Source organism: Physella acuta, unplaced genomic scaffold, assembly GCF_028476545.2.
Source record: "Physella acuta isolate Inbredline_101_S28 unplaced genomic scaffold, ASM2847654v3 ptg001078l, whole genome shotgun sequence".
Taxonomy (NCBI): domain Eukaryota; kingdom Metazoa; phylum Mollusca; class Gastropoda; family Physidae; genus Physella; species Physella acuta.
This window is the reverse complement of record NW_026732595.1, coordinates 130,063-143,571: the sequence shown is the minus strand read 5'-3', so window position 1 is coordinate 143,571 and position 13,509 is coordinate 130,063. Positions and strand designations below refer to the sequence as shown.

The 13,509-nt window shown below is 32.2% G+C and overlaps 2 protein-coding genes across 2 annotated transcripts; one reads left to right on the top strand and one right to left on the bottom strand.

The window, feature by feature from the left end:
* Positions 1-394: 394 nt before the first annotated feature.
* LOC131955561 (PEST proteolytic signal-containing nuclear protein) lies at positions 395-6,286 on the bottom strand. The gene is made up of 5 exons (XM_059319723.1): positions 6,263-6,286; positions 1,945-2,192; positions 1,362-1,433; positions 1,127-1,182; positions 395-695 (listed from the first exon to the last, which is right to left on the bottom strand). Exons 1-5 carry the CDS (start codon positions 6,279-6,281, stop codon positions 557-559), a joined length of 534 nt encoding a protein of 177 aa, XP_059175706.1. The 5' UTR covers positions 6,282-6,286; the 3' UTR covers positions 395-556.
* Positions 6,287-6,533: 247 nt separating this feature from the next.
* Positions 6,534-13,488, top strand: LOC131955559 (alpha-ketoglutarate-dependent dioxygenase alkB homolog 3). The gene is made up of 8 exons (XM_059319719.1): positions 6,534-6,612; positions 9,952-10,262; positions 10,508-10,542; positions 10,787-10,834; positions 11,120-11,312; positions 11,656-11,868; positions 12,140-12,244; positions 12,374-13,488. The coding sequence occupies exons 2-8, from the start codon at positions 9,993-9,995 to the stop codon at positions 12,458-12,460; spliced, it is 951 nt and encodes a 316-aa protein (XP_059175702.1). The 5' UTR covers positions 6,534-6,612; positions 9,952-9,992; the 3' UTR covers positions 12,461-13,488.
* The last annotated feature ends 21 nt before the right edge of the window (positions 13,489-13,509 follow it).

Genomic DNA, 13,509 nt, shown 5'->3' with positions numbered 1-13,509 from the left:
CATACGTAAGTAAAAGATCTAATTCTCTACCTTCTGTTAAATTTTGAGTCATTTCCGTTGACTGGAAGTAGTACTTTACGCTACTTCCGATTTCTCAAAAAACTAATGTAAATTTTAAAAGTAATAATAATATTGCGCACTATTATGCGCTTTTTTATTTCACGTTCACTTGGTGTGCAATTAATTTGTCTACGAGATTTTATTCTATTTTTAAAACTTTAAGTATTTAAAATGGATTAAAAATCATGTCTATAGCCCGAGTTCCCATTCCCTGTTATTTTATATAAGAATATTCGAGAAAGTTTAGGGGAGATCACTCCCGGTTTATTGATTATATATAATTATAAATGAATGAAGACCCACAAACAAATATAATCCTCACACAACAGCCATGTAGAATTTCAAGAACACTTTAATGTTGATCATATGAAGGAACATATATTATAGAACATGTATGATAACACATAAAAAATATCCCAGGCATACTCCCATTCATCACACATGAGTTAAATATGGCATAGTCAAGTTAAAAACATCAGCACAACTGTCACTAGTTTCACTTCACTGGCCTCTCGTTATCCCCAGACACCCTCTCCATTTCCTCCTTCAGCTGCTTCTCTATGATCTTATGTCGGTCTATGAATCCTTGTTTGCCTTTTCCATACGAGTTAGGACCTGATGCTGTGGGTGTATCTCTGTTAGAAAAAGATTAATTTACACTTTAAAAAGTAAAAGATATTATTGATCAAGACTCTCCCCAACTTCCACATATGTGCTGATATGTTACAAAACATATAGAGAACAGAACATATGTGATATTTTTCAATAGTAATAGAATAGATGCCATCATTTTAGGACAACAAATAATTGATCAGGAGCTACCAACTTCCACATATGTGCTGATATGTTAAAAACATATAGAGAACAGAGCATATGTTATATTTTTCAATAGTAACAGAAAAGGTGCCATCATTTTAGGACAACCAATAATTGATCAAGAGCCTTCTAACCTCAACATAGGTGCTGATATGTTACAAGACATAAAGAGAAAGGAGCTGATGTGATGATGGTGTTTTTTAATAGTAAAAGAACAGATGCCATTTTCTCAGAAGACACATGCACATACCTGCCAATATTTTTCATTCTCATTTTAGCTTCTGGTGGCATTTCTTCCCCATCACTCTGTAACAATTCACATCATACAGAAAAAATAAGTACTGTACATAAATGGACTGGAATTTTATGAGAACAGGATTAAATTATAAACTGACATAGTTTTACATACAAAAAAAGCAAGCATTTGGAGCTGACATGGATTAAATCTATTGCTAAAGCCATATCTACTACATCTTTGTTCTTACATCATCTGAATCATCAAAAACTTTGGCTGCAAGAGCACTCTTCTGTACAATAGGGGCAACATCTTTGTCTTTCTGGAACACAATTAACAATAGGTTGGGGTTAACATTAATATTAGTAATACAGTTGTAATGTTTTAATTTTTTCGTTATCTCATTCTGATAAAGCCAAGGCTAAAAAAACACTGCTTGTTGTGTTTGCTTCTTATAATAATTTCTTAATTTTCTTTTGGTTAACTATTGTTACGATTTTACTATTACATAATTTATTATACATTTTAGTATACATTTTAGAACAAAATTTAGTATACTTTAATTGCCTTTTAATTAACAAGGCTGTACTGTAAGGATAACTAATTTTTTTCAAAAAGTTGACTTAACAAATTTTGCAGGAGGACTCTTCATATATAAAAAGATACTTAAAAGATACAATTTTACATTTATCTTCAAAAATTGTAAGTATTCAACATCTCAGCACATAAGAAAATGATTTTAATAATAGTTTGTTAGCATTTTAAGTAGTACCATTTTTTCAAGCTGTGTGGAGTTCAAGTTACAGATACTTACATACACACATCTATACTACCTGAACTGTATTTAAAGACATTTTTATAGGAGCCACAGCAGCCTTGCTAGGAACACCAGCGACTGTTGGTTTTGACTTGGGCAGACCAGGGGAGCCTAAATTAAAGCTGATTTTCTGATTTGCTGCTGGCTTTATTCCCATAGAGATTTTTTTGGTGGGCGCTGAGTTGTCTGTGGATTCTGTTGAAAGACGTTTCTCTGCTGATCTTCTCTTGACCTCCCCATCCTTCTCTGATCTTGAATCTGCTCCTGAGTAATGTGAAATACTGGGGGATTTGAGACTACAAGTCGAACCGAAAGAAGAAACAAAAGAATAGCAGAGTAAACACAATGTGGGACTGATGAATCCCTTCTACAGGACCTCCAGGATTAAGATATATCCTTTGTCCCCTGTTACTAGATCTGCTCAATTCGTCAACAAAAGCTTTTTAATTGAAAGTGCAACTACACTACAGTAAGAAAAATATGGATATCAAGACTAAAAAAAGAATCAAAGTAAAAAATACACTAGATACAAAAACTTGAAAAAAAAAAAAACTTGTGTCCATTCAAAACACTTTATTTTGGGGCATTAAAACTAGTGTTTTTAACAGACCCACAGTTTGAAAATTCATAAAAAATTAGTTTGAAGATTTAGCTGAGTACCCCAAAATATGGTAGAACATTATGAGCTCATTGTTTATTGGGCTTAAAATATATTTTATGAATGGTGGAAAACCTACGAAGCAGTTAATTTTTCAAGATGGCCACCGTTGCCATAGTTATCAAGATTTTTTCACCAACTTTTTTAGTGGAAATGTATATGCACCTTAAAACAGCTGTAAAGAAATAATTGTTTTCTAACGAGTATTAAAAAAGTTTTTTTTTTTTACCGGACCCTACCCCCTTGATGACTAATCTAATGTCTAATTAAATTTTCTTAAAAAAAAGAAGATATTCTAGCATTGTCATAGGAAATAAATGTATCTGGAAAGTTTGAATGAAACTGCTGCATTAGAAGTGGGTTGAAGTTGAGTTACAAGACTTGCCACAACCCACAAACAGACATAGTGAACTAAATAAAAGCTTATTACAAAAAGGGGGCAGAGGGTTTTATCACTGTTATTTTGTGTTGTTTAATTTTGGGTTCATGATGGTTGATTGAAATGGTATATGGGGTGGGTAAATAATATGACATTTTTATTATAAATATGTGCACAATCCTTATGTGTGAGATCTACAAATTTAGTGGTGAGCTCTAAAGCTCTTAGTGGGCATTCACTTTCTCAGCTTCATATAGTTATTTATAATAAGCTGAAAACACATAAATGGGATATAGATTATAGATAAGAATATATATATATATATATATATATATATATATATATATATATATATATATATATATATATATATATATAGAGAGAGAGAGAGAGAGAGAGAGAGAGAGAGAGAGAGAGAGAGAGAGAGAGAGACCGGGATTAGTCCTAATATGCTTATTCCCAGTTTGTTATCAATTCATGCAATATATGATCGGGATTAATACGTAACTATAATAATAGCTTTTATCACGGCTGTGAAAGAAGGTAGGTTTAAAGAGCAACGCTTTTTTTGAAATTGTGAATATTTTTATATGAAAAAGTATTTGTGACCAATTTTATGTTCATATAAACAACATAGTTAAACATGACTCTAATAAATAGAAATTATTAAATTAATATTTATGCGTTATGCATAGTTTTGTAGGTCACATTTTTTTTCTGTATATAATGGGACAGCATTGTCGAACAGTAGAGTGTGTGCTAGATGCTAGACCATTCTAGTTCATATCTCGGTTCAGACTTGTAATTGTGGGATATCTCTGAGTCCACTCAGCTTTGAGGGGTAACTGTCTTAAGATGGGGAAAATAGACAGTACTCAATTTTTAAAAAATCATACAACAGTGGACCTACAGTCGTACATGATTTTAGGAAAGGAAAGCAAAAAAAGTCACAGATTTGTATTTGCATGGAATTTGCTAATGCAGTTATGTAATAGGTATTCAGTAAGTACAAATCAACATATATTTAATTCACATTAATGTCAATATTTCTGCTATTTGCAAGTAAGTAGTACTAGTATGGTTAAATTTATAACACATGCAAAAACAATTAGTCTAAATAAAATAACCTAGTCAAGTTCATAACTTGATTGTTTTTGACACATAATAAAATGTTCCAATTATGCAGTTTTCTTGCTTTTTTAAATATTTTAATACTAACTTTGAATGAAATAGTTAATATGACATGCTGTCCCAAAATCATTTTAAAAATATTGCACCCCCCCCCCCGTTTACTGCCCACATTTATGATGCTCATTACATCACAAAGCATTGCATCAAGGCAAAAAGCCGTCTTGCAAAACATCAACAATACACAATGTGTATGGAAAAGACCAACTAAGGACAGGCCTACAGCAAAATTCAGAATAAATACAAATGCAATGATCAAAAAGGAATATATTAAATACTATATACTATACACACTGAATTTTACACTCACATAGTCACATACACCTGCATACAGAATAATAAATAATTAGTTAGGCTATGCCGCTACACTTATGACTTATAGCGGATATGCTATAGTATAGGCCGCCTGCTACTACTGGTCTACTAGATCTAGATTATTATTTAGGCCACTTCATTAATTAATAGATCTAGGCTATACTAGATCTATACATTTTTCATCTTCTGCCGGCCAGACCAGCACGGGGGCAGGAAGAAGCTTCTTCCGAGTAATCCAGTATCTGTCTATCTGAGTATAGTCTTTGAACTCTAGCGACTGGATCTACTATCTTACTAATTATTAGATTATATTATCATCCTAATATTATGAATCGTAATCTAGAAATTCGACGACAAATGACTTAGATTTAGATTCTAGAGACTAAATTGGTAATCTATCGTTTTGGGTACGTAAAATTGACCGCGACTAGTAATGTGAAAAACAGGTGACTTCTTAAATTTTAATAATTATTTCACATTTTGAGGAGGATTTATATTTTGAAAAATACAAAAATGTTTTCTTGTTTCATTTATGTACCTGTTTTTAAACAATTGAATTAAAACTTTTTAGTAATAAATGAAGACTAGCGATGTTTCCAACAGATGCAACCATGCTCATTTACTATTATATATAGCAGCCATCTTGTTTAAGTTTTTTTTAAAAACTTATAGCGCGAGATTCAGGGGGAAGCCACTCTATTTTACAAATGGCTGCTGTTTATATAGCAAATCTTGCTCGCAAACACTGCTGTTTAAAGTTAATTTCTGGCCTATATTGATAATTTGATAATGATAGATTTAGGGCAATTTAGGCCCATTGATTTAGGTTTATTATTCATTTATCTATAATATTTGACACAAATGTATCACAATATACTTCTATTGGTAAAACCTTAGTTTAGCGCCGGTTATTATTCCGGAATCGTATAGCAGTAAAAAACAGTAAAACAATGCCAAAGTCTGTCACACACTTCCGGAATTCACCGGAAGTACTGTAAACCATACTTTATTTGGCGTCATCTTTTATTTTTATACAGAATGTTTAAAATTTGGATATTTATTTTTGTAATAATTTTTACATTTTGTAATCATTTTTACTATTTTCGTAATCTAGATTTTTTTACTTAGCCTAGAAGCTAGATATCTAGCTAGATCTAGATCTAATTAATGGTCGCAAATCCCCTGCAAGCCAAAAACATTAAAATATTTATAAATATTACATTTTACTTCATTATTTATATTTATATTAATATATGTTTTTTTTATTTTTAGATCTACTAATTTAAATCTACAATTATATTTATTCTTGTTTCCTTTTGTCGATTAAACTTAAAAAATTAAAACATTAATTTACTACAATCGACTTTCAATTTATTTATATTTCAATGGTCAAATAAATCATGGTTTACCGTAACTCTAGTTACCGAAACTCAACAAACCTTACCCGATAATTTCCGACGCTAAACTAAGGTTTTACCCTTCTATTAAAGCCTTGACAATGAGGTAACGTTTTCGTACATTAATAGCCGCGGGCGATTTTACGTACCCAAAACGATAGATTACCCTAAGACCTAAATTAGAGTAAATTTTAAAAAATTGTACGACTCGTCGAACAAAAAAAAAAGGCCTTTTGTTAAACTAAACAAAATTCACGTTTTTGTGTTAATAATAGAGCTTAAAGGCTTAAAGTGGAGGTAATGCTAATTAATTAGCTTATATTCAACAATTATTACAATAAACAGGCATCAAATAATAAAATAACTTTTAAAAAAATTAACGATTTAACACCCAAACCTTTTGACGTATCCGCCATTTTGAAATGACATGTATTATTTTTTTGGCAAACATTTACTAAAATGAAAAGAAGCGTAACATTCCAACTATTTTAAGTCAAATATTTATTTAAAAATCAAACTAAATATCTAAATAACTGAACTAGTAATTTATAACAATTCTTATAAATAGAAAATATCTAAAACCTGGTTAATGCTATTATAGACACTGCATACTCCCTTTAATACATTAAAATAAAACTTTTCATTTGAAGAGTCATAACAACACAAAATAAAAATATAATTAATACACTAGGCCTAGACGGGGCCCTATCTACTCTAGAAGTAGGCCTAGACTATAACTTTTTAAGTGTAAGTCGATCGTCTTAGATCTAGGTCTTAGTAGAGCTACAAGTAGGCCTACTCACTAGGCTACTAGATCTTGATCTAGCACAACCATCTCACCTAACCTAAAGGAAACCACATTCACATCATTATCATAATCATATGATATTATGATTATATATTATATATTATTATATATATTATATTGGTAATCTATCGTTTTGGGTACGTAAAATCGCCCGCGATTTGTAATGTGAAAAACAGGTGACTCCTTAAATTTTAATAATTATTTCACATTTTGAGGAGGATTTATGTATTAAAAAATTCAAAAATGTTTCCTTGATTCATTTATGTACCTGATTTTAAACAATTGAATTAAAACTTTTCCGTAATAAATGAAGACTAGCGATGTTTCCAACAGATGCAACCATGCTCATTTACTATAGCAGCCATCTTGTCTAAGTTTTATTTTTATAAGCTTTTAGCGCCAGATTCAGGGGGAAGCCACTCTATTTTACAAATGGCTGCTGTTTATATAGCAAATCTTGCTCTCAGACACTGCTGTTTAAAGTTAATTTCTGGCCTATATCGATATATTTAGCCATTGATTTAGGTTTATTATTCATTTATCTATAATATTTGACACAAAAGTATGACAATATACTTCTATTAAAGCTTGACAATGAGGTAACGTTTTCGTACATAAATAGCCGCGGGCGATTTTACGTACCCAAAACGATAGATTACCATTATATTATATTATTTATAATTATAATATGATCATAGCTTAATTAAAAAATTATCAATTAAGCTAAAGTCAAAGTTTAAAGTTAAAGTAGCTAGTCTAGAACCTACACTAGTTAGTAGTTAGTACTACTACTGTACTCTACTACTACTACTAGATCTAGATCTCTAGTAGATCTAGTAGTACCTAGTCTTATACTTATACTTTTTTTTGTGTTTTGTGGTGTGTTGTAGGGTAAAACTCCATTTTAGCGTATTTTATTCTCCGCTGCTTGTTTACCTCCAGTTGAGCGTATTTTTATAACAACCGAAACACACCAAAACATTAGGAAAACACGATTTATTTTTTGTATTGTATTTTTGTTTTAGCAAATGAATATTTAAAAAACAGGACTTGTTTATTTGTATTGTATTTTTTTTTAAAGGCATTTGTCTTGTCTCATGGTGAAACTGATACACTGTTAATTATTCTGTTTTATTTTTTTGTATTTATGCAATAAATGTACAAACTCTGTGTTTTTTAATTTGACAGTTTTGCCAAAACTGAAAAAAATATTTTACTATAGAGTTGTATGTTATTTAAATTCATAGTAAATCTACCATCCTTACCAATATTTTGATATATGTATCAAGTATGATTTTTTGTATGAGTAAATTTCTGACTTTTAAAAAAAATTGATGTGGGGTCGTCCATAAATGACGTCACACTCGTAAGGGAGAGGGGGTCCGCAATTTTGTGACGGTGTGTGATGAGGGGGAGGGGGTGGGGTTTCAGATGGTGTGACGTCACTTTTTTGCATTTTTAAAAATTAATGTTAGAAAAACGAGTTTTAGCCGTTATTTTGCGTTTTAGAAAACGGTTTTAATAAATTGTAATATGAATTGATCAAAATACTCTATGTTGACAGTTCTGACAAGATTTTGGAAAAATTATCGATGTTTTAAGAAAAATTAACAGAAATTTTGAGGCGGGGGGGGGGGGGGGGGTTGTAGGCTGAGGTGTGACGTCATTTTAGGGAGGGGGGTCTGACTTTTTGTGACGACGTGTAACGGCGGGGAGGGTGGAGGTACAAATCGTAAAAAAAGCGTGTCGTCACAAAAAGCAAGACCCCCCCCCCCAAAAAAAAATGACGTAGCACCATCTGAACCCCTCCCCTCATCACACACCGCAGAGGCGTAGCGACCCTTCCCGGCGCCCGGGGACATACTTTCAATTTGGCGCCCCCCTCGGGAGCAAATTTTCGATTTGCACCCCCCCTCAAACTTTCAATTTGGCGCCCCCCCTAAGGTCGGCGCCCGGGGACATGTCCCCCCCGCCCCCCCCCCCCCCCTCGCTACGCCTCTGACACACCGTCACAAAATTACGGACCCCCCCCCCTCCCCCTACGAGTGTGACGTCATTTATGGACGACCTCTAACATTATTTTTTTTTTAAATGACAACGTGAGTTGTCACACTTTCTCTAACACTCCAAGCCATCCCTCACCAAATTCCACCCCACCCCCCCCCCCGGCCCACTTTCGGCAGCATTATTGTGCCTTTTAATACTTTTATTCAGTTTAGTTGAAATTGGAACACTTAATTGTACAAAGTGTGCATCTCTATTTTTGTAACCAACAAATAAAGCACTTCAGTCAGTCTCTTTGTTGTTTTTTATTCATTTGTTAAAACAAAAATACAATACAAATAAATAAGTCGTGTTTTTTAAACATTCATTTTATTCATTTGTGAAAACAAAAAAAAACAATACAAATAAATAAATCGTGTTTTCCTAATGTTTTGGTGTGTTTCGGTTGTTATAATAAAATACGCTCAACTGGAGGTAAACAAGCAACGGAGAATAAAATACGCTAAAATGGAGTTTTACCGTGTTGTAGTGTACTGGTGTAGTGTTAGTGTTACTTGTTACTAATAGTAATAGTACTCATAACTTTTTTTTACTTAGGATTCCATTTTTCATTTTATGATTTTATTACCTAATTTTTTAAATTACTAATGGCCGATATTTCGAGTAGTCCCTTTAAATCCTCAGAACGTTTCCCCCCCTTCCCCAAATGAACGTTGTCTAATGTTAAGTTACAGCTTACAACTGGTGATTGAGTGTACACTCATGTAGTGTAAATGCTTTTTTATTCCCACTAGTACAATCCCCTGCAAACCATTTATTTTAATTTCTTTCATCCAGAATATTCAAAAAGTTATCTAAAAAAACTTTAAAATTAAAAAAATATTTTTAAAATTAAAGTATTTTAAAATTATAAGTAAAACAAAATGATAACATGAGTCACTCTCAAGTGTATGTTTTTTTTTGTACATATTAAAAATCTATGTAGGCCCTATTTGATGTAATTAATATTTTGGGTACAAAACAAAAACCAAAGCTATTTCGTATTTTATTGTTCAATGGGAGCCTATAGGCCTATGTGATATCATAGTGAATTCCCAAAAATGCACACTCACTAAAGTATTGATTTTTAATTTAAAAAACATATTTCTGCACCAAAAAGCATGATGCATTAAAACAGGCCATATTAAATGCCATGAATCAAAATATTAACAGAGTTTGTAAGAAGTTATTGTGGCATTTTCAGAAAATAGAAAAAAATTGTTTTTTTTTCACAGGAAGCATGCTTAATAAGTCACTGGGATGATAAATTACTCACATGGATAAACGTCGTAGAGCAAGAGTACAAGGGGGATGGGTTGCCCCCTCTAATCCACAAACTAGTAAAGAGCAGCCAAGTGGTGTTGGAAGGTCAGCTACCGTGGGTGCCAGAGTGGTGCCAATCCAGCATACTGATGGCTGTAAACCTGTGAAAAATGTAAGGTCAGACAGAGACAGAAAACCCATGCCAGTTGGACCAGCATGGCTTGGAAAAAACATTGACCAGGTCGTTCCTAAGACAACGTTTGTATTTGAAGAACCTGAGGAGGTTGGTAATACATCATTTTTAAATTGAATGTGGAAAATCTGGATCAAATGTCTCATTACATAGATAGAGCCTCTTTAGAACAATTCAGTTCATGTGTTTTTCTTAAAGTTTTAAAGTAATTCAGTTGAAAGTTTAGTTTAGTTGTATTTGAAATAAATTCTTATCATTGTTTTTAGAATATCCTCTCTTATCATACCAGTGTTTCTACTGTAAAAGTAATATACTCACATATATTTTATTTTTAGGAAATAAAGTTAAAGCCAAGTGATCAACTCATAACGTAAGTGCTTTCATATTGTTTTGTATGCTACTGTATGGTTTTTTTTTTTTTTTTAGAAAACACACTAACAAGCTTTGTTTGTTGATTTAATATTATTGTCCAGTGCTTATAAGATGTAAAGCATGTTGCTTTTCTACCAAAAGAGGGTGCCATTAAGTTCTAACCACATTGTGTTCTGTGTTTCTATTTGCTGTGGCTAAACTATTTGTAATTTTTAATTAGTTTTAATTTTAATAAATCTCAGGAAAGCTGGTGTTTATGACATAAGTACTGAGCCTTCAGGTCTCTCAAGGTAATTTTTTTAGACATGTTCTTACCCTATCTACAATACTGCACTATACATTCTTGCCAGATTCTATAATGTAACATCATGAGCAGATTTGACTGTGTAAATAAATAATTCATTGTCCTAATTTTTTAATGAAGGTATTACTTCCCTTGTTCCACATAGTATGCAACTTTGAAATCTTGATAATTTCTGCCCAAACAAATAAATATGCTTACTCTTTTTTATTTAGTATTTAGTTTAAGCACTTATGTGAATGGTGCATTGAATAGTTTTAAAATTGTACAACAGGTTGAGGTACTTCCCACAGTTTTTAGACTCATCTCGCAGTGATGCTATTTTTGCTGAATTATTTCATGAGATTCCCTGGAGGCAGAGGTATGACATACACAATGGAGTACAAGCAATTCAACCGAGACTAACTCACTGGTACAGCGAACTACCTTACACATACTCTGGGGTTACAGTGGAAGCAAACACATCTGTAAGCTCTGATAAATGCATTATATCTAGCTCATCCCATCATCATTCATTCTATCTTTGTTCTATTTTCACCATTACCCGTCACCCCTGCTGGGGTATGAGCCTGCAACCAAAGATCTCCTAAGTCTTCTGTCCTGTGCTTTCCTCTCAAACCTCATCCCAGGCAAAACCCATCTTTGTGGTTTCAGCATCAAGGTCCTGTTACCAGTTTTTTGGGCAGACCACTTTTGTGTTTTCCTTGAGGGTTCCACCTCAAAGCCTGCTGTGTGATATCTAGTTAGAAGCTGCTTTATCTTTTTCTACTGGAGTATATATTAACTAAACATTTGTTTTGAATTAAACAGGAATGGCCAAAGTCTCTAAAAGAGTTAAAAGAGCAGCTAGCAGAACTGACTGGAATAGAATTTAATTCACTTGCAGCTAATTTATACAGGGATGGGCATGATAGTATAGGATGGCATTCAGATGATGAGCCAATCATGGGGAAAACACCAGTTATAGCTTCATTGTCATTTGGAGATGAACGAGTATTCGAATTGCGTAAAAAGCCTCCTCCAGTAAGTTTGTATTACTACTTACATTTTATAATTTCTATAAAAGGATTTCCAAATCCAAAATAAAGATTTTTCTTGTTCTAATCTACTGTTTGAATACACATGTAAATTAAAATTTTAAAAATTCCCATAAGTTTGCAGCAATTTTATCTGCTTAATTTCTTTAGTGAATGAAAAAGAAAGAATTACTTTTAGTTTTAGCATATTTTTTTCTTGCATTGGTTGATGAATTTCTATTACTGAAGTCATTATCCTTTAAATTTGTGTGCTTCAGAATAAATCAGGAGAAAGAGACTACACATATAGTCAAGTGATCAGGTTAAGTTTGACTGGTGGAAGTTTACTTATTATGGAAGGATGGACTCAAACAGATTGGCAGGTTGCAAATCTACTTATTTGTTTAGTGAAGTTCTAAAAGTTTTGGTGTTTTTAATTATATCATTTTAACTTAGATTAAATTTTTACTTTATTAATAGTTTCCTTTCTTAAAATTCTGCTTCCTTTACAGCATCGAGTGCCTAAAGAATATCATGACAGAGGAGCAAGAATAAATGTTACTTTCAGAGTTGCAAAACCAGCTCATTATAACAATTAAACTGTCTTAATTTTCCTAAGTCAAATTTTGTCCACTATTAATTAATTGTTACTAAATAACATTAAAATAAAATGTGGCCATTCTAACTGTTGTTTTAAAACAATATTATCAACTATTCATAGGAGTTATACATATTTGAAAAACTTTGAACATCCAAAAAGGGTTGTGACAAACTTCAAAAAGAAGTGCGACTGAGTTTTTAAAGTTCTCAGAATGCTATGGGTGATAGATTGCCTTTAACATTACTAAGTGTGATGCCTTTCATTTCCCTAATTACTCTTATCCATGAATAAATATATATTTCTAGGGGGTGATTGTGACTCTTGATTCCCACTTTAGATAAAGGTTTTAAATATGTTCAGCTTTTAAGTATATTGTATTTTTGCTTTAACAGTATTTAAATTTGTTATAAGTGATATCTCAAGTAGTTTGGTAAAATGTTCAAAACATATTGATATTTATTATTTAGAGATACTAATGTTAGAAATGTAAATATTGTAGAACTTAAAATTTATAGAATATTGGTAAATGGCATTTATTTTGAAGCTGATGGTTATTAATTTTTCTCTATATCATTTGTTACATTTATTCTGACGCATTAAATATCTCATAAATGTTGATTTACAATATTAATTCTCTGTAACTATGCCTTGTGTATGACAACTGCTTACACAACAATACACTGGTTTCAAACATACATTAGTTTGTCCCATTTTATTACTCCTAGGGCAACAGTGAACCCAAGCCCAATAATTTTAGATGTACCCCCACCCCCATTTATACTTTTTACTGTTGAAAACCTACCCAAAAGTAATTTACTTATAGTTGTCTAACAAAACATAATCCTAAAATGTTCACAACCAAAGTGCCATTATTGTTAACCTGTTGTTAAAATATAAAACATGTTCAAGCCACCAATATATAGTGAAGCCATAAATCCTCTCAATTGTCTAAGCAGTGTTGACTTGAGAGACTTATCTTTACTTCGGTCCAAGCTGCTATAACCCTCAAAGGTACACAATTTAAAAGATTAATAAATATACAGCATA

What these genes read in the sequence shown, in the direction of transcription:
- LOC131955561 (XM_059319723.1), bottom strand. An exon ending in TGTCTTTAAATACAGTTCAG is followed by an intron (nt 1,434 to 1,944) that starts GTAGTATAGATG and finishes ATTGTGTTCCAG; the next exon opens with AAAGACAAAGATGTTGCCCC. An exon ending in TTTTTGATGATTCAGATGAT is followed by an intron (nt 1,183 to 1,361) that starts GTAAGAACAAAG and finishes GAATTGTTACAG; the next exon opens with AGTGATGGGGAAGAAATGCC.
- LOC131955559 (XM_059319719.1), top strand. Translation starts at nt 9,993, where the DNA reads ATGGATAAACGTCGTAGAGCAAGAGTACAAGGGGGATGGGTTGCCCCC. An exon ending in CCAAGTGATCAACTCATAAC is followed by an intron (nt 10,543 to 10,786) that starts GTAAGTGCTTTC and finishes AATAAATCTCAG; the next exon opens with GAAAGCTGGTGTTTATGACA. An exon ending in GGACTCAAACAGATTGGCAG is followed by an intron (nt 12,245 to 12,373) that starts GTTGCAAATCTA and finishes CTTCCTTTACAG; the next exon opens with CATCGAGTGCCTAAAGAATA.